The sequence below is a fragment of the Rhamphochromis longiceps genome, linkage group LG11, assembly GCF_057381845.1.
Source record: "Rhamphochromis longiceps isolate RC_006_pf linkage group LG11, R_longiceps_female_GT1.1, whole genome shotgun sequence".
Lineage (NCBI taxonomy): Eukaryota > Metazoa > Chordata > Actinopteri > Cichliformes > Cichlidae > Rhamphochromis > Rhamphochromis longiceps.
Genome location: NC_140567.1, coordinates 14,773,045 through 14,793,480, shown reverse-complemented (window position 1 = coordinate 14,793,480; position 20,436 = coordinate 14,773,045). Strand labels below are relative to the sequence as shown.

The 20,436-nt window shown below is 39.1% G+C and overlaps 2 protein-coding genes and 1 non-coding gene across 3 annotated transcripts; 2 read left to right on the top strand and 1 right to left on the bottom strand.

Annotated features, from left to right (window-relative positions):
• The first annotated feature begins 7,831 nt into the window (after positions 1-7,831).
• On the top strand, positions 7,832-7,903 carry trnaa-ugc (transfer RNA alanine (anticodon UGC)). Its single transcript has one exon. It is a non-coding gene; the product is annotated as a tRNA-Ala (tRNA).
• A 1,789-nt stretch (positions 7,904-9,692) lies between these two features.
• Positions 9,693-14,282, bottom strand: LOC146658715 (uncharacterized). Its single transcript, XM_085421732.1, has 6 exons — positions 14,028-14,282; positions 13,595-13,709; positions 12,990-13,216; positions 12,354-12,501; positions 11,006-11,128; positions 9,693-10,916 (listed from the first exon to the last, which is right to left on the bottom strand). The coding sequence occupies exons 2-6, from the start codon at positions 13,677-13,679 to the stop codon at positions 10,834-10,836; spliced, it is 666 nt and encodes a 221-aa protein (XP_085277858.1). The 5' UTR covers positions 13,680-13,709; positions 14,028-14,282; the 3' UTR covers positions 9,693-10,833.
• Positions 14,283-15,081: 799 nt separating this feature from the next.
• Positions 15,082-17,860, top strand: LOC146658714 (cell adhesion molecule CEACAM6-like). Its single transcript, XM_085424159.1, has 7 exons — positions 15,082-15,121; positions 16,290-16,637; positions 16,735-16,956; positions 17,045-17,317; positions 17,505-17,586; positions 17,687-17,747; positions 17,825-17,860. Exons 1-7 carry the CDS (start codon positions 15,082-15,084, stop codon positions 17,858-17,860), a joined length of 1,062 nt encoding a protein of 353 aa, XP_085280285.1.
• Positions 17,861-20,436: the final 2,576 nt, after the last annotated feature.

Here is a 20,436-nt window from a genome sequence, read left to right as displayed (position 1 = left end):
AGCTTTCTCCTTGGTTAAAAGATAGCATAAACAAAAACACAGTTTTCAAATTGCGATGTGTTTGTTTTTGTTTAATAAGGTGTTTGTGTACAAGTATGCTGGTTAGTTATCCGCGTAGATTTTCTTTGGTGTTACATTTTATCATGCCGTATAGTGGTGCCATTCCTTGTTCTGTCACACAGCAGAAAAAAGCCGAGGTAGACTGTATCCGTCTGATACCTGCAAGGTTAGAAAAGAGAGACAATGACACAGACACAAGAATGTAAAGTATGTGTGCTGAGGTTTTGGTCTATGGGAGAGTAAAATACTTTGACACATGATAGTGGCAAAGCTGATGACAAGAAAGGAAAATGGGGGAGTGGAAAAACTAAAATCCAACATTTTTTTTTTACATCCCAATGCTATGCTTATGCTTAGCTTAACTAATTTATAATTCATCAATGGTTTGAAGTTATTTTTTATACAATTAAATCACATTATTAAGCATACAGGGGTGAAAGAATGAGGCACTCAATAACAGCTGTGTGTGTGGTGTCTGTCTGCATAAAGCACCACTTGCTTGTCATAAGTGAGGTTAAATAAAGGTCATTTTCTTCCATGACATTGGCATGTCACTGATAGAATTACAGGACGTGTCCTGTACAATATGTAAAGGACACTCATGCATTTCTTTTTGTGAAGGTAAGAGGTTTCTATCTGCAGGCGCTGTTTTCTTCTTCTCTGGCCTCCTATCTATATTAAAGAACATTTTAACAGCAATAAGAAACCACAGTAAAGTTTATCCTCGAACAGGTATGAAACTACTCTGAAACTACCCCAGGTCAATATAGCATACTATTGTTCTTTGACAGTGAAGCTGTTGAAAGTCTGGTTCTTTTCTTTAAATACAGGTTGTAAAAGTAAAACAAGCTCTCAAAAATAACATTTACAGTCGCAGGACATCATTACAGTTCGTACAGAACTAAGAAAGAAGGCATTTTCTGCCCCGTCTTCAAGGACTAGATTATAGAAGCTCTCTCGATGATCGATTTCACTTGCAGACTTTAAAAGACATACAAATGACCTTGTGAAATCATCACTGGGAACTAGTTCCTGTTTTTGACATGACTGTGTAAACATTAGACAATTCTTTGCTCTTTTTATGTTTTTTGTTTTTTTTATTGTTGTAATTTTAATATGTTGTCTCTCTTGTATTTGAGACATTGAGTCTCAGTGGGACTACCTAATAAATAAAGGTTAAATAAATAATGTCAACTACTTGTTTTGGAGACATAATGTTTTAAAGCATGGCATAAACCAAAATGTTTATAAAATATTTATGTTATGTGTTGATTTTTGGAGAGCAAAATTTAAATTTCAAATCTCTCAGGAGCTCTTCGAAGGCGAACAAATCCTCCTTAAAAGCACAAAAAAATAGAGGCTGTATCTAAAAGTTGTAAAAGCTATAAAACTGATCAACTGCCCCACAACTAACTCAACTCGGCCAGTGCTACTAGTTATTACTAGTCTACTACTAGTCATTTCTTTCGATATAATGGAACAAGTTAAATAGTTTCATTGTATTTGACAAAGGTCATCTTGAGAAGACACACTGAACAGTGGACACACACGTGCGCCTCTGTTATGGTGGTATTTGAGGGTGTTTTTCCATAAACAGGAGAAAGAAAGGTGTGAGGACAGGTAAGCTTACGTAATAGTTAGAAGTCAGACCTAGAAATGTGTATAATAATAATCCTTGCACATAATTATCCTTACAATGATATCATTATAATGATATCATAACAATAACAATAAAAGCCCAACAATAACAATAAAAATGATAAAGCCCTTCAAAATAAAGTCACAACATGGTTTATACGCAAACAGAAAGTCATTCAGATTTACTAGTTGGTGGCCATGTGAGAGTCCTGTGTGTTTAGACAGTTAGATTTAATCCCAGCCAGAGTAAGAAATAAAAAGTGAGGAACATAACCTGACTGGCTCCTAAACACATATCCATCATTTTCCTCATTCATCTTTTAGCCATGCTAACACTACGGGCTAAGATGAGACACTAGAATATGACAGAAACCTATCGTGGTGCGGACCGAGGTGCAGATGAGCAGCTGAATCAACACTTTGCTCCAAACTACCTCACTGTATCAACTAAAAGTTGAGGGAGAATTCTCTCCTGCTGATCTCACTCTCTCTCTCTCTTTCTTTCTCTCTCCCTCTCTGTCTGTGTGTGTGTTTTGCTGGGCTCGTCAGTCAGGTGTCACAACACACAGCAGAGTGAGTGAGGATCCCGGTCAAAGGCAATCAAATGGCAGGGTAAGCGCTGTATTACTAATGAGAGACTTGGTCCCTGTTTTATGCACCCAGACGTGGCACGTTTTATGAGTAGCAATGTTTTAGTGAAGTTGGAGAGAACTTTAGCAACATTAAGTTTAGAAATAAATGGTTAGTTTATTGGAAATGTTATGAGCAGCTTGCTTAGACTGACATGAGGGTGGAAAGTTAAAAAAAAAAGCAAATACAAGTAGGTAGTAGCTGGTCCTGAGACAAACTGTAATCACCACCAGGGGGAAGCAAAACACAAGAGGTCGCTAAAAGAGATTTACTTCATATCAACAGGGAATTACAGTTTTTTCTGAATGCTTAAACCCTAACTGTGATTCCTGTAGCACAATCTCTAAAACTATTCAGACTTATAGCAAAACCACTCACTGAGTTTGCAAAACTAAAAGCACAAAAACTGCTTTGCACTCAGTTTGCAATTTTGTAACACACACTTTGCAAAACTGTAGGCACAATTCACTGCACAACACTCAATTACCAAATTTCCAACACACTCCTAGCAAAAGTATACACATGTATGGCTATCATTAACACTAATTTGCCAACTGTCTGGCACACTTTCACATGTGAAAACTTTTTTAGATAATTAGTTCACTTTGCAATCAGCCTAAGCACTATAATACAGGTAAGCTGTGTGTGCGGAGTACAATGGAGGGAGCAGAAAGAGTGAGAAGTAGAGGAGGCCGAGGAAGAGGACGTGGAGGTGAAGAAGTAGGATGAAGAGGACGACAAGGACAAGGAGGAGCAAGAGGAAGACGAGGAGGGGGGAGAGGAAGATGAGGAGGGGGGAGAGGAAGGGTAGGAAGAGTAAGAAATAGAATTGCTGATGACATCAGAGCTACAATAGTGGACCATGTCATCAACCGTGGAATGACCCTGAGAGTAGCTGGCCAACGGGTCCAGCCTAACTCGAGCCGCTACACTGTAGCAAGTACCATAAGGACATCTTGAAATGAGAATCGGTTAGTACAGTCACTTTGCACAAAGATTTGTAGCACTGCCATATGCCAATGAGAAACACACCAATACCATTGATGTAAAAATACTGAAATTGTTACTTTACAGAATTGCTAGATGACCAGATGCTGGGGGCAGAGGAAGCATGTTCACTGCAGACCAAGTAACCCATATAGTCATTATGGCGATTGCAAATAATCCTATACTTGGAAATAAACACTTGTGTTTGTTTTGATGTGTTTGAATAAACACCAGTACTTGAAGTTTGGATCCCTCTATGCTTATGGATCTATGACAGAAGTATGAGCTCAAACTGACATAGCCTACCTTGTGCACAGAGAAAGCAAAAGCCAGATGTGTTTTGTATTCATACCATCAGTGTGCAGTTGGCGCATTGTGTGCTTAGTAGATGATGGCTTGTGTGTACTGTTTGATACGGAAACACCATTTTTACGAAGGTGTGAAGAGTTAATCTAGCTGTGTTTGCTTTTGCAAGAGAACTACAATGTTTTGATTATTGGGTGACAGGTTTTCTTATCTGTGTGAAGAGTTTTGCAAAATTAGCCAATAGTTACAAAAAATGTGCTTAAGCAATCAGAAAAAACTGTAAGTCCATGCTGAAGTGGCAAAAACTGCAGTTCAACACAGACTCTTGTGATAAAAAGTCAAATTTTAGAGGATTCAAAAGCATATTTACTCACTGTAAAAAGGCCTTTGCATGGTTTCACCATTCATAACAAAACTGAGAAGGGTGGTTTATTTATTTATTTATTTATTTATTTATTATTATCATCATCATCATTAGTAGTAGTAGTAGTATGCATGTATGAGGCCACCTCTGGCTTCATTTCATGGCTCAACAGTTTTCTCTGGTATCAACTGCCTACTGTTATATGCTACTAAGTCACTCTGAGAGTAGATAGTTAAGCATACTGTAACTCAAATTTGTGTATAAAATGTGGCATGTGTAAGACTAATGCAGACATTACGCAGTGGAGTTCCATCAGGAAAAGTAAGGCAAGTAACGCTTGCCTTACTATCACATTTAGAAATAGACATTAATTAAATAATACCGAAAAAAGGGATCTCTCTCCTTTCATTTCAGACAGTGCTGTCATAAAGCTCCTTGCCTGTTTACATCCATCCGTTACATTATTGCCATCTGTATGGTGTATCCATCTCCTGTTAACAATGGCTTGAACTGGGCAAGCTGAGAGGCCAGGAGCTTTTTTCTGTTTTTTTTCACATTTGCATCATCGATAAACCTCTGCCATGTTAAACAGATGTGGGGAATCATCTCTGGATGCCTTTCAGTGGTCCTCGACACTGACATAGCTTTGACAGGCATGATTTGCTCGTCTTGGTTCAGGTGTCCATTGTTCTTGTGGTGTTATCATTTGGAGGATTGAAGGTGAAAGCTTTTGCAGATTGAAGAGCTTTGCTATGGGCTCAACATGTGGTCATAAATATTTTGTACTTGTAAGTCAGTTTTGTACTTGTAAATCAGGATTTGTATGTGTAAAAAGAATTTGTGTGTGTGTAAAATTTTTTGTATGTGTAAAAAGATTTGTGTGTGCGTAAAAAAGATTTGTGTGTGGACTTAGCCAGAAAAAAACCCTGCAAGTTACAAGTACGAATTTTGACCCTGTTTTTCTTCCTTTCATCTGCTTGGTCAATGTCATGTCAATCACAAATGTAACAATCCAATCAGAGAACAGATGGGTTTTCAAGAAGTCATCTAAAGTCATTTAAGGTCCTTGAATAATATATCTGTCATTAAAGGAGCCTTTGTCACTGTAGCTCAAAGCCATGTAATGATTTCGTGTTTTAATGATGCAACTGATCTTGCCTGATTTGCACTTCTCGTTTTAAAGTATCTACAACCTCAGAGTACACCGTTGTTTTCAGAGATCATAACATATGTATATGGTATAATGTGTGTTACAATGAAAGGATTAATAAATAATATTAGCATCACACTTAGCATAGATTTGATTAGTGCATAACTCTAACGTACAGATAGAACAACCATTACTATCGCATTTGATGTTAAGCTGCCAGTTTCATTCACTATGGGGTCACTTCAATGCAGACAAAGTTTCTTCTGTCTGCGCAGTCCCTGATCATCCACGTGCTGTTTGTGTCAAACTTGGACAAAGTCCCACAGTGTTCCCAGTTGGACGGACAGTCCGGCAGCATATCTTTGGGACCTGGTTTGTCTCCATTTAACCAAAACCATTTTCCTCCCAGGAAGCGCAAGCCAATCCAAGCCTGAGAAACACAGGACAAAACTGGGAGAGTCACTCCTGGCTGTGGAAGTGTTGATATAAGAGATTTCTATTTGCAAATTAAGCCGGACACAAATACTCATTACCGAGGCTTTAGTGAAGCCTTTCCTGAAATGAATATTGATCCTTTTTTTAATTTACCCCCACCCCCTCCTTCCCCCCCATGCAGTTGTTTTGTACAGTATAGATTTTAAACACATTGGACATGAAAGGACATCTCCACAGCACAGCCTGCCTTAAAGCACTGAACTAGTAGAAAGAGTAAAGCCACTTGAACGTGAACTCCTCTGGTGTTTAATGCAGAATCTATGAACAAGTGATGCATTTAGAAGAACATCTATAATTCAAAACTAATAAACTCAAACCTCATCAGTGGTTGCTCTGTAGATCCTGTCTCTGACATAGTTGTACTGAGAGACATCGGTCAGGCTCAGGAGGTCGTACGTACAACCAGCACATGATGCTTTCATCTCTCTGCAGTGAATCAAGGCGTCCTCCCATGTCTTGTTCTCATTCACCACCACCAGGTTGTCAACAAAACAAAAAGGGTTAAACTTTTCAGAGCAAGCATAGCCTACCCAGCCTCCGATAAAAGCATGCAAAGAGCCACAGTCTGCAGTGAGTGGCTGTCCTGGTGCCCAGTTTCTGTAGCTAGATGCTAAACTACCCGTCCAGTTCCAGGTCTTGCCTCCCACTCGATACAGTCCAATCCAGCCCCGTTTGTCAACATCACCTGAGTTTACCTGGGTGACAGTGGCTAGGTAACCATAGTTTTCCATACAGCACTTTACAGCATCATACCAACCGAGCATAACAGTGTGATACTGGATTACATCACCTCGGGAACAGTAGACATTATTGATACTTGAACATTGTGCACTGTACCACATGAGGTCATCTCCTACAACTGCACAGTAGTCCTGCTGTGCAGAGGCCCATTTGCTGGTATGTGAGAGGTCATCACCTGAGACACCTTCACCTGTTCTGAAATCAACACAACAATCATCTCAAAATCAGCATAAACAGACATGGATATTGACATAAAGGTCATTTCAAAATTGACACTGACCTTAGATTTATAGACTTCCAGAATGAGTCATCTTCAGGATCTCTGAGCAGACCAATCCAAGTGTTTGGGATATTCCTTTGGACCAAAAATGGTATAATAACTTTCATATTTATCATCTCCAAAGTAGCCAAGTCAACATAATGTGTCTGGCAGAATAGTCTTGCTTGTGTCCAGTTCCTTTTCCCAATAAAAATTTGTGTGTCACGTTCAATGTTTCCTTGTAAGCCACAGGCAGCCGTTAGTACGAGGCAAAGTGCCAGTTCAAAGTTGCTTTTCCCCATATCTGCTCCTGTTTGGACAACAAGCCACACAGATCAGTTTTCAGAGATTGTATTTGCTGTCAAGTCAGTTTATGATGTGATCCGTGGCTGCTGAACAGCAATCACCCTGCTTTTATAGCAACCAGCTATGTGATCAGTGCCACCTACACACACCTCAACATCCAGCTTACCAATAGGAACTCTGCACAATTTCAAATACATTTCAAATGGCCCTGTTGTTGTACTCTCCTGTTGTCACCTTTGACTTTGTTCTTAAAGATGCTCTCCTACTCTACTGTGACACTACATGTTTTATTTTATATTTGTTGAAATAGTTTGGGAAAACTCTTCCTTTCTCTCTAATTGGGAAACTAATTGCATCTGTTTGAGAATGTCTAATTTCTTTCTTAATAAGTGTGCAATCCAGTTAACTCCCACTACTACTAATAAGTGAGGTTTTAACAACAGCTCAATCATATTCAGTCTTGTATGGAGCTTGAAACAGAGTTAATCTTAGTTCAATCTTAACCCTGTATCCCTAGCATTACCCACTGCTAAAACCCCCACCAAATCTGGTATATATTTATACGATATTTGCATGAATGGGGGTCTTTGCTTCTTTCAAGCAGTTACAAAGGAAATAGGGATTGCAAAGTAACATCTTATCCCTGCTACCTGCAGGTAACGTCAGGTATAAATTAATTTTGAGACTATAATAGAGAGTAGCATGTAGAAAAATATGTTAAAATCCCACCTGACGCTCTCTTGTCTGCAGGCGCCTCCTCTTCTGCTAAGCGGGAAAATTACTTTGGAGAATGTATTCCAGACGACATTTGGGAGAACTGCCTTGAAAACATACAAGAACGCTTTCCATTGTCTCATTCAGTTTAAATTCATTCCCAGGCTTCATTATACTGTCAGGGGATGTAGCTCAGTGGTAAAGCACATGCTTTGCATGTCTGAGGTCCTGGGTTCAATCCCCAGCATCTCCAGGTTTTTATACCATCAAGCTTCTGAGCTACAGCTCAAAACTTCTACTGAATTTCCTGGAGGAATCCACCCGAGGGATTAATAAAGTTTCATCTAATGTAATCTACTCCGAGTTGCTGTATAATATGTATCGAAATGTGTCCAGAGTTTTTGACTATCCCACAAAATCCAGCTTTTTTTGGCTGAGATATGTACCCCAATGTATGCGGTCACTAAGAAACTGTTTAGACCAGAACCTTTTTTTTGCTCACTCATGGTGTTTCTGAGACTTTCAGAAACGTTTTCTGTCATATTGTCTTTTAGCAGGCAATAAATAAATAGATAATAAATAGACTGCCCACTCAACCTGACAAATACACTCCATCTAAAAAAGATAAGACACGCTGGGGATGACAAGAGATGTACCTGGAAAGACTGCTGAGTGAGTGAGATTCTACATTGGACTTATTTGTGGATGTGAGAAGGATTTTTATTTTCTTTCTTTTCTGCCTCCACATCAATCTTTCCCTAAAGTTTTCATAAAATGTAGGTGTGTCTAACAAAGGATCAGACGTTTCTTTCTACTAGAAAAACCATGACAGTAAAAGTGGCCTGATCTCATTTGCTCCTTATGTAAGAAAATGGGAATCGTAAAAAAACAAATTTTAAGTAAGCACATAAAGTGGACCCAAATGCAGCCATGTGTGGTGGAGTAAAAGGCTCTGATGCTCTGTGTTTTAAAGCCCCAAAGAGATTTTCTACATTCAAATCCAGCCAGTCTCTGGGCTTAGTTGGCAAATTAAGGTTAGGTAAATGTCTGAATTTGAATCTTATTCAATATGACAGGCTACTGACCTCTGTCTCTTTCACGAGTCTTAGTTATTGGTCCAAATGACTGAAGTGCAGAAGAAGATGATGAAATGATAAAAGAAGATATCAGCAGAAGGCAAAAGAGCAAAGGACTTTCAAACTGGATCTGTTAAAATAAAACCTTTGGTATGGTCGGCCGTTCTGAAATATTTAACTGACTCAGGATAATGAGCCAAACATGTGAAGGGAAAATCCATCAGTTATCATCATAAAGCTTCATAATTCATAATGTGGATCAGCTGTGGACTGCCTTTCTTAATTTTGAATATAAACAGAGAAGAGAAGAGAGTACAGTCTAATACTCTAAAACCATCTGCATTGTTGAAGCCGGATTGATATAAAAGTTCACTTTAACTAGAACCAAGACTGCAAATGAAAGTGATGTGCAGTTATAGGTAGAAAAATCAGATTTTATACAACAATTTGTATTTGTTGTATAAAAATGTGGAATTTTTCATAGATTCAACTAAAGAAATGGGAGCAGATGTTGCGCCGGATATTGTGATGTCTAATCGCATTACTGACTCGTGGTTGCAGGGACAATTCATCCGGGTGTCTTGTTCTAAAGTGAATACAAGAAGGTCTGACCAGCACAACATTATAGAAGGAAAAAAAATCTGATGGTAAACTTCCTACAGACTACAGAAGAAAATCAAGCCTACATCTACAACAAATGTCATAGACATAGACATCCAGATATCTCATTAAACACAACGAAAGGCCGTATCAAACGTAGTTTTTTATCTAACTTATCTTCTTAGGCTTTTCTGGGCCTGGATTCTACAAAAAACATGGTCATAGAATGATTTTTTGATATATTGATTAGGAGTTAGAGCACCTAACCTGCTCCTCTAATAACTAATGACCCAAGATTACATAGTGACCCACAGAGCGAATCAAACAGCTCAATATGGAGAAAAAAAAATCAGTAAGGGCTGGATTAAAGTGCACTCAGCTTTTATTTTTAACATCAGTGTGTCTCATGAAAAGTGTGAGCAGCTGCAGCAAGATATATGTAAAGAAACATACAAATATATTTAATATATGAAAAAATTAAAGTAGAATGCATAGACGGCAAATAACCACATACACACAAAGCATAAAGAGTGATACACCCTGAGCTGTAAAAACTTAAAGCAACTCTGCTCTGTGCTGTCTTTATGGAAAAAGCAACATATAAATATAGATGCTCACTTCATTCAATAAACTCCAGTACATCAACATCTACAGTGTACTTTTAATTTATTAGCATATGCAAATTATGTTGACTAAGAGTTTTTATTCACAGTCATTCTTTGATGATCAGCTTTTCCTCAGAGTAAGTGCTTCCCTCAAGTGGACAAACTGACCTACTGTTAAAAGCACATGTAGTTCCTGCATTAGTGAGCAGCCCATTGTCAGGCTGAAAGCCTTCAAAAGCAGGCATAAATGGAGCAGAGAGAGAAAAATGTCAGTGCCATGTAGTAAAACATGGCACCGACTGGCTACAATGCACCGTCATTTCTTTCCTTTTCCTTCCACCTGGAGCTGAGATGAAAACATGTTTACAGATTCAAAATCATCAAGTGATACTAAATTACTTGTAATCACAATTTCAAGTTTAAGTGGCCTAAATCACATCGTCCTTTCAATAAGTAATCAGAATTGGTACAGGTGATTTTTGCGTCGTTGCACTGCATAAATGTGGAATTATAATATTTCCAAAATAAAACAGCTATAAAATACCAGTGTTGTTTTTCAAGCTAAGAGAACGACTTATTTAGATGTAAATGAGCTCATTGCTCTTTGTCTGCCTGATTTTTCTTTTCTCTACACACATACATACACTAATTTTAAGTAAGTAAGCAAGATTTATTTGGCTTGTGGTCACGAATAATTTAAAGCGTGAGAAGAAATTATTCAAAGCATCTAAATTGAACAGATCAAAGTGTAGGAACAGATTGTCTCGTCATATCTATGAGCACTTTCAGTAAAAGTATTGATTTTAAACATTTGCAACAGCATTATCTCCAGACCTTGGCTCAGTCCAGCTCTCACTTTAGCTAGCCTGGTAACAAAATAGAAACAGTTTGTGTATCTATTTTCAGTCTGTCACATCCTGACTTGATTTCTTCTTTTGTTCCGTTGATACAATAGTGATCATATCATCTTCGGTTTCTTCCCCACCTAAAAGCACAGACACATTGTATATTAATTGTCAGGCTATTTATTCTTCTCAGTCATTTCTTGTGCTAATAAATTTATCCATCACTCACCGAAGCATTCCTGGAAGGACTCAGATTTGACCAGGAAGGTGTATAACAAAGCTGCCACTAACAGGACGCCAAAGAATCCTCCAACAATACAGCCAATGAGAAGGACATTGGTTGCACCAGTATCTAGGCATAAAGTAAAAATAAAAACAACATGAGTGCAAAACAGGACACCGCCATGTAAAGGAAACTTTACATGCTGTCTCAACTACACAGGCTTTTCGTGGTCTCTGCAGATTGAGCCAGCCTTGTTGCATCGTGTTTAAGAGAGGTCTCACCTTTCAGAGGGTATCATTCTTTTTCTCCTTATCAGAGGAGAAAAAGATCACTATATCTAAGATTATAACTGTATCTGGATCCTATGTATCCAAGTCATGCCATGAACAGATATGATGAAGAAGGCTTTCAGTTTTAAGGCATTCCTCAGAGATGAGCACCTCCCTGTAGTTTGTGTGCTTAGAAATGTCCAAAAATCTCAATGCCCATATATGGATGAGCTGGATGATGTAACCAGAGCAGCCCTAGTCTCGGCAAAGTAAATACATTAGAAATTAGACTTGCACCTGATTATGTACTGTGTGTGTGTGTGTATTTAACTGAAAAGGCTGAAAAGACGCATTGCTTATTACACTTTCAGTTTGTCATAAGGTGCGTCCTGCTTCGAGGTAGGTAAAACTATATGCTCTCTATCTCCTCTTTTCTGCCTCACTCAGTCCTCTACTTCCTGGAGAGATTGAAAATGAACACTGACAAAAAAACAAACAAACCACTCAATAAAAAGCTAAAGGGTTAAAATGACTGCACATTAATGAAATGCTGCCAAATTGAAGTTAAGAATCTCATATTGAAGAAACAATTTGAGTTTTAGTGGTTTATCTGCAAAAAAATGATCACTTAAACTTGTTGCCATAAGATGTAAAAGCTGCAATGCCCATTGTCTGTGGAAAGTCACTAAGCTCAGGGTGTCCTCTTGACAGTACAGCAGGACTCCATAGACTGCAAACATTTTGTTGGGCACAGTGGTCTCAGACTTAGTGTCCCCCACAGAGAACTGACAGGTCTTAGTGTGTAATGTTGAGGTCCTACAATTAAGAGAGAAAACCCAAAAGTCAGATGATCCCCTCTGAGAAAGAACTAGGAGATGATGTTATTTCTCCTTTTAACCCCCTTTTAATGGTAAGAAACTACGGGAAACGCTCAAAGTGGGGCAACCATCTGATTAAACTGCAACTACTGAAAGGTACAAATAAAGCGACTTGGACCTGAACCCAAGAGACTACTGGATTGAATTAAACTGAAGACATGCAACGTTAGGCAATGCACTTAGTTTTACTGTATTTCAATACTTCACCATAAACATGCAGGACGGCAGAGAGCGCTCTCGGGTTGCTCAGCTGCTGACAAACTACTCTTGTGCCGTTGTGGGGCAAGGCAGTTCCCAGGAGGGTCCACGTAGCCAGCGACTCTCCATTCTTCATTTCACAACGTCCATAGACAGCCTGAGGATGGAGAAAGAGGAGAGAAAGGAGACTGAATAAGGGATTCAAAAGTGCTTCAAAAGAAGACGTTTTCATAGGGTGATTGATGGTGGTCAATTTACAATGTCAACACAATCTTAACACACGTAAGACGATGATACTATAAAATGATCCTGGGTCGTTTGATGGGGATGAGTTGAAAATGCACCATAGTGCAAACATGTTAAACTCATGATTGAATGTCCTTATAATGACCACTTACAATGAAAAAAATGAATATGCAGACACGCTTAGAATATATAAATCCACGGCACAGTGAGGGCTGCTGTAACCTTATTGTAAATGTGACTTGGTTCTACTTTGGTTTCCTAGAAAAGCTTTGTCATATTTGTTCCTCGATGTGCACATCCTGTTTCTGCTTCTTCAGAAAGACTCCCTGTAATCTAATAGCAGCTGTTTCCTGTCAGAAAACAACAGTCACATGGTCACTCCCCCCTCCCCTCCCTCACCTGGGGGATGTCTTCCACGTGGCCACCGGGGCAGGTGAGGCTGTAGTTGTGATTACTCCCATACAAGGTAAACGTGAGGTTCGGATGCGCTTCGGGCACGCCACAGTGAAACACTGCAGGCTCTCCCACACCCACTGAGATGTTAGATGGCTGTGTGCTGTACTTGAGAGCACCGGTGCTTGGAGCTTTGGTGGTGGTGCTAGCAGTACTCAAAGTTGTGTTTTGAGCTGGAGCAGTGATTGGGTGATCAATGCATGCGCGTGAGAGAGAGAGAGAAGGAAGAAAAATGATCAGGTAAAAAGTAAAAAGTTGCAATTTAACAAATGCACTGCTAACCCAAATATATCAGCAATTTATATTTGGTAAAACTAAAGAGTAAAAAAATTCTTATAGAAAGTAAATAACATCAAAGTTATTTCACAAAATAAATACAAAACAAATATCCAAATACAGAGTCACACCTCCTCTCCTAAATGTATATCTAGCCTAATGACTGGAATGAAATGGATGGAAAGATTTGCGACGATGGAATGAGGAAGCGTGAGAGAGGAATGTCTCAGTGACTGCAAAGTATATTTTGGAAGTCATGGATGTGGTTGGTTTACCTGAGGAAGGTGTGCTGATCTGGAGCACAGTCAGAAACAAGCACATCAGAGGAAGCGCCCTTCTGCTCCTCATTTCTCCGTCCATATTTTCTTCACTATAGTTCCAGTTAGTAACCTGCAAACAACAAAAACTTCATAAACCATGAAAGAAGTTCAGTGAATGCAAAACCAGGTTATACGGGTGCCTGTGTGCGGGAGTGTGTAGATAACCAGTTATTTATGCAACCATTCTTTTCATGGGTGTAGTGCAGCAGTAGATGAACACTGTTCTAGAATTAGATATAGCAAACTGAGAGTGTTGACAACAACATAGTTTTAAAAATACTATAAATTAAACATACATGCAATCTAACATGCTGCTCTATGTCACCTGAGCAAATGACTTACTTTTTTCATTTTAGAAAACATATGAATTTCAAATGAAATTACTTACACTGAGCACAAAACGAACTGGAATTTCCCAACCAGCTCTACAGAAAGCTTCCTTATTTGAAGATTGTTTGACGGTGCCTCTTTAAAAAGAAAATCCTATTTATTGCACAGATGTGGTGGAGACCGGCCGCTGTGACGAACATCTGCGCCCACTGTCCATAACAGTGTCACTGTCCTCACACTTCTTACCCTTCGCTGCTTCACTTCTTTCTGCCTATCTCCATCCGCTCGCTTCAGAAGTTCAGGACAACAGGGCGCTTTTAGGAATGTGGAGAACTTCCTTATGTGCAAGCTGGATTGATGAAAACAAGTAACAAACAGGTTATGCAGGCCCAGCCTGAACCGATTATAGCTGGGTCAGACGTCAGGTTCGCGCACGCGCACACACACACAAACAAATGTCTTAAACCTGTCTTCTTTGTTCACCCTTCAATCAGTGATGCTTCTCTTTGAATGGTTTAAAAAAGGCACAAGGGACAAAGTTCATGGTAAATGATCGTGACCTGCCAGAAATGCCTTCCTTCTGTTAGAGGGTTTTCTTCATTTTTACATTTTGGTGTTTGGCTGGATGGAAAAAATAATCGAGGGGCATTTGTTTTCAAAGTTGTCATATTTTCATTACGAAGTGAGAGTAATAACAGAAATGGAAGTTGAACTAGTGAAACACAAGTTCCCCATCTGCCAGCTTATAAAAAAAATCTTGAAAAAAGTGAATAATAAGTTACAAATAAATGAATATTTGCTGTAATTTATTTATGAATGGGTTTCACAAATGTTATTAAATTAGTTTAAGGCCAAAATAAAACCATTCTGTCTTCTGTTTTGTTGTTTTTTCACCTGACTTTAAATTGTCACATTTTTGGCAATGAGTCATAACGGAGGATGGGTGAGAGACCGCTGAGCCCTCCCACTGTCTGAATCTCAAGTTCATGCAGAGGTCTCAATGCAACTCTACAGAGCAGAATGCAGAAATGTGTAGCTGGCGTCTACTGTATCAGCTACAGTAGACGCCAAGACTTCAAAGCTGTGTGGAAATATTGCGCATTGATGTGGAGATGATGATCGCAGTGCTGCTGCTCCTGACTGTGAAGTCAGGTAAGAAGATTATTTATCAATTGAGTTTTAAGATAACATAAAAGCTTGGAATGGAATAAAACTTCTTTTGATTGCAATTCTAGACTTTTTTTTTTAAGTATACTTAGTAATTATCTGTTATGTCTACACTGCATGGGGCTGCTTTTACTTTGTAAGAGCCAAAGAGTGAATGTGGAACATGAGGATAGAAAATAACACAGTTGTTAAGATGACTGTACCTGCTGAAGCAATGATGCATCAAACAGGAATAAATAAAAAGATGAGACAATGAGTAGAGGGATTATATTATTCTGAAAGCAGGTACTTTCCAAGATTCAAATTTTTACAACCAACCATCTTTTTTTCTTCAAAGTTTCACTTTGATGTTTTGGACTTTCAGTTGCTAATGTGTAGCAGTGGAAGACTTAAATGCTGAAACAGGTAAAATGCTGTTTAACTGTTTCAGGATGTGTGATTTTCAGCGACTGCAGACACTCAAATACAAAAAAGTACTCAGTGGGATTTTCCTCTTTGAAAGTTAAAAGGCAACAAATGAGCAAGAAAAAACATTGATGAGGATGAGAACAGCAATATTATTCTCCTTAAATTTTATCGGAACCGATTGTAATCCATCAAATATGAAAAGCTTGGTAGAGAGCTGCCAGAAGAATATTATCTGATAGCAATTAGACAGTCACGTCACAAAAAAGAAACACACCCAACCTCTACTTGCTCTCTTAAAGGAACCTACTTACTTTCCTATTCTGTACCCAAAACACGTACCCAGTTTTCACTGTGGCAGTTCACATGCACATTTGAAAGTATTTGCATTACACGCACTGCTGGCAATCATGTAATCGGGTAATTTCCCCTGATTAACTGACTGTTTTAGTATCTGTCAGGTCAATGTTTGGTTATTTGTTTCAGTCTGAAAAGCCAAACCAAAATGATGACAACAAAAAGCTGCAGTTAGTGGAGGCCGAATAAGAGTGAACAGCAGAGTGATCTTCACCTTCTTGTTGTTGCCTTGTTTTGACAACTTCACTTCCTCATTTTTTTTTAAGAAGTAAAAAACACACTGTTCAGCGGTTTACTTCAATTTCCCCTTTACGTCTTGTCTTTGAATTCTCCATAATAATAAAAGAAACTAACAAAATATGTTCTGTCGTGTTTCATCACCTGTCAGCAGGAACTGTGAGTGCTGCTCGGTCAGTGACATTTGAAAACCCAGATCTTTGTGCTATAAAGGGATCATCTGTGACTTTTAGGTGCGTATACAACTACACAGCTGGGGAAACTGTTAGAACGACTGGATGGTACAAGGGACGTTTGGAAAATGGTGTCTGGAAACGAGTTGAGCTTTCAGTCGACCTTCTGTCGTATCGCCATCGTTATGAATATCTTGGCGACCAGCAGCACAACTGCAGCCTGAAAGTTCATGACCTGCAGGTTAATGACACTGGATATTACTACTTCCACTTTGGCACGGATACGATAGGAATGCGTAGCAAAACTTCTGTGCATCTGACCGTCTCAGGTAAAGTGATTTTACATTAAACCTGCTCTCCAGACTTAATGTTTCCAGCCTCTTGTTCTTTTTTAAAAAAAAAAATATTTAACTGACCCACATCCAGAGATGAGAGCCACAGTGCAGCCGGAGAGAGTGAGAGCTGGAGAAAAGGTGACTCTTGAATGTGTGACATCTTGCCAACTTGGAAGCACACTCTGGTTCAAAGATGGACATCCAATGACAAAAACATTGTTGTGGGCGCAGGCAGAAGACACTGGGAAATATTCATGTACTGTCAAGGGGTATGAGTCAGTGCAATCACACCCTGCTGCTCTGGATGTTCAGTGTAAGTAGATGAAGATAATATTGATTCTTGCAAGCTGAGTTTTTACTCATACAACACAAAGTGCAACCAGTGACTTTGTTTAATGCAGATTCTCCACTGAACGTGTCTGCTGAGGTGAGTCAGGCTGGCCTCCTGTCAGTGGGCAGCAATGTGAATCTTACCTGCAACAGCGCTGCTAACCCTGAAGCAGATAGTTACACCTGGTACAGCTCCAGCTCCAGGCTTCAGGTGGCCTCGGGCCGGGTGCTGTCTCTTCCCTCTTTGGAGGTGTCCCACAGTGGAGTCTATCTCTGCAAGGCCGGGAACAGTCTCGGAGAAAGCAACTCGACGGCGGTCCTGCTGGAAGTGGAAGAAACAAAGAGTGAGTCTGTCAGGCGAGTGGGCATAACCTATTGTTCAAATGATGCAAATTATTAGTAGATATTTCATAAAATTGTTAAGAAATCCAATCTAGTGGCTCAAAAAAAATGTGCATTTATTTTTACATTTTTGCAGAGGAAACTATGCAGGCTTGGTCATTTGTCATTTTCTCCTACTTTTCTTAACAGTTGATCGTGTTATCCTCCTTTTTGGTATTGGAGTCAAAGTGGTTTTGATGCTTTTCCTTACACTGATTATTATCTGGGTTCGGTAAGTGAATCATACCAACTACTCCTAATTTAGTAGCAGTTGGATGATTTTGAATGTTTTTGTGCTGTGTTTGCAAACGTCTCTCGTTTCCTTGTTAAAGGAAGGGGTGGTGTAATCCTGCTGGGGACAGTAAGGTGAGAAGGATGACACGTTGGACTCGGGTCTGTTTGAAATATTGATTCAAACTGATTATAACCGTCTCTCACAAAATGTCTAATGCTGTCCTTTTATGTTTCAGATGGACAGCAATGATTATGAAAATATGACAATGTGAAATGGGTAAAAATAACCCAGAAAACAAGAATCCACACATACTATTATCATTTGCTAAATGTTGTCAGTACAAAAGCAGCAGGCTTTAAAGCAAGTTTTAGAGATAGGAAACATTTTATGAAAGTTTGACCTTATTCAACCTTGAAGAAGAGATCAGAGGTCTAAAGTAACATGATATTTAGAATATCCATATACAGCAGGTAAAACTTGTATATAATATAATATAATATAATATAATATAATATAATATAATATAATAGGGGCACGGTGGTTAGCACTGTTGCTGCACAGCAAGAAGGTACTGAGTTCAATTCCACCATCAGTCTTTCTGTGTAGAGTTTGCATGTTCTCTCCGTGTTTGCGTGGGTTCTCCCCGGGTACTCCGGCTTCCTCCCGCAGTCCAAAGACACGCTGTTAGTCGGGATAGGTTAATTGATTAATCTAAATTGCCCATAGGCGTGAATCTGAGTGCGAATGGTTGTCTGTGTTTCTATGTGTTAGCCCTGCGACAGACTGGCGACCTGTCCAGTGTGTACCCCGCCTCTCGCCCCATGACAGCTGGGATAGGCTCCAGCGCCCCCCGCGACCCTGGAAAGGATAAGCAGAAGCGAATGGATGGATAATATAATATTTAAGCATTGACTACGTCAACAAGTAAATATACTTCCAAAGGTGCTAAACTGATCAAATCCACACATTATGCAATATTTTGTGCAAAATCCTTTGTTGGTGACTACAGCTTCAAAATGCCTCCTATTTAAAGAGAAATTATTTGCATGCATTGCTCAGTCGTGATTCTTCCACACAAACAGTCCTGATGGTTCAGTGGACCCTTTCTGTGAACTCTGACCTTTAGTTCTTTCCATAGATTTTCACTTGGGTTCAGGTCAGCTGATTGGCTGGATCATTTTAGCAGCTTTATTTTCTTCCTCTGAAACCAACTGAGAGTTTCCTTTGCTGTGTGTTCGGGATCATTGTCTTGCTGAAACGTCCACCTTCATCTTCATCATCCTGGCAGCAGATACATTTTTTCATTCATCCTTCCTTCAGTTATATTAAACATGTTGGCATGGTGTTGTTGGGGAGATATATGTAGTGCCTTTTAAACATGGTGTGTTTTTTGGCATCTAAAGAGTTTTTCAATTTTGGCCTTGGCATTGCTTTCTAATTACTGATAGATTTCCTCTGGTGCCATGACTTTCCACATCTTTTTGCGTCTCCCTTTTTTCCTGGGTTCAATACTTTTTCCCTGTGTCATTTCCCATTATTACACCTAATTTGTGGACATCTGTGGTTTATTTCCCTTGCATGTGTGGATTGGATGGGTTATTACTGACATCTGGTGAGAATTTCATGTCAATAGCACCTTTAGAAACACATTTACTTAGAAAATTGGTGACATGATAAATACTTATTTTACCTGCTGAATCAGTCCTTATGTGCCCAAATGTTGTTAATAAAAACAATGGTAATATAAATGTAGTTGTAAATAGCTCTATATAGCATTAGTTACTTTTACCTTGGAGGAGAGGTCAGCGGTCATGTGACATGAAATTTAAAATCTTCATACAGTGCTTTCTATACGTTGCCAATACGCACCACACTTGATGGTCTTATAGTCTCTAAGTTATAAGGATTTTTATCTTTGTCCAATAAATGATTAACTTGACCTAGACGACCTTGGTGGATGTAAGCCAAATTTTAATGGATCGTTAACGTGACCTCACTCTATGTTCCTACAAAGTTTTATCGGAATCAATTCAGATTTTTAGCTGACAGACAGAATGACAAGCACAGAAAACATAACAGGTTTATGCAGAAAGAAAGAAGAAGAAGAAAAAGCTGAGCTGCAAGGTTGCCTTCGTTAATACTGGGTCATTGTTCAATTTCACGGCGCAGGGAGGGAGAAAATATAAATGTTTAATTCAACAATTGAGGCCCACAAGCCTTAGTGTGAATAGGAATTCTCCTGGGTGAAACTGAGAGGACATGTGATCTCTTTAAGTCTTCCTTCACACCAGTGTGTTATGTTAGCCACATTGCTGATGTGTGGACATATGGCTTTCATTGGTTACAACACTTTCTGCTCCCCCTTGAGTTACAATAAGCATGTGCATTCTCTTCTGCTCACAGGTCACATGACACCATCGCTCTCATAGTCTTTTCTGTTGCTAGAACTGTGGTTAATGTTTTAAAATGTTCAATGTTAATTGTAACAGAAGCTTGGATAAATATTTGCTGCCATATAACTGTATAAAGATTATTGTGTAAAACTTGTTGCCTTTTGATCTGCTTCCGGCTCTTCTTTTTTTAACTATTTTTTTTTAATTTCCAAGTTCAGTTTGACTTTGAAAACGGTCCGAAGTCTGAGTTTTGTAAGTTTTGGTCCCACTGCAGTTTGCTGGATGCTTTTCAGTATAAATTTCAGCTCGTGAGCATTTAATGAAATTATAAGTTGGCACTGACAGCACAATACATGCTCTACAGATCACATGAAAACATCAAATGGCTGCAAAAATGTGTATTAAATGCAACTTGTTACAGCTAAGAGTCACATGTGCAAAACTGTCTCTTTGG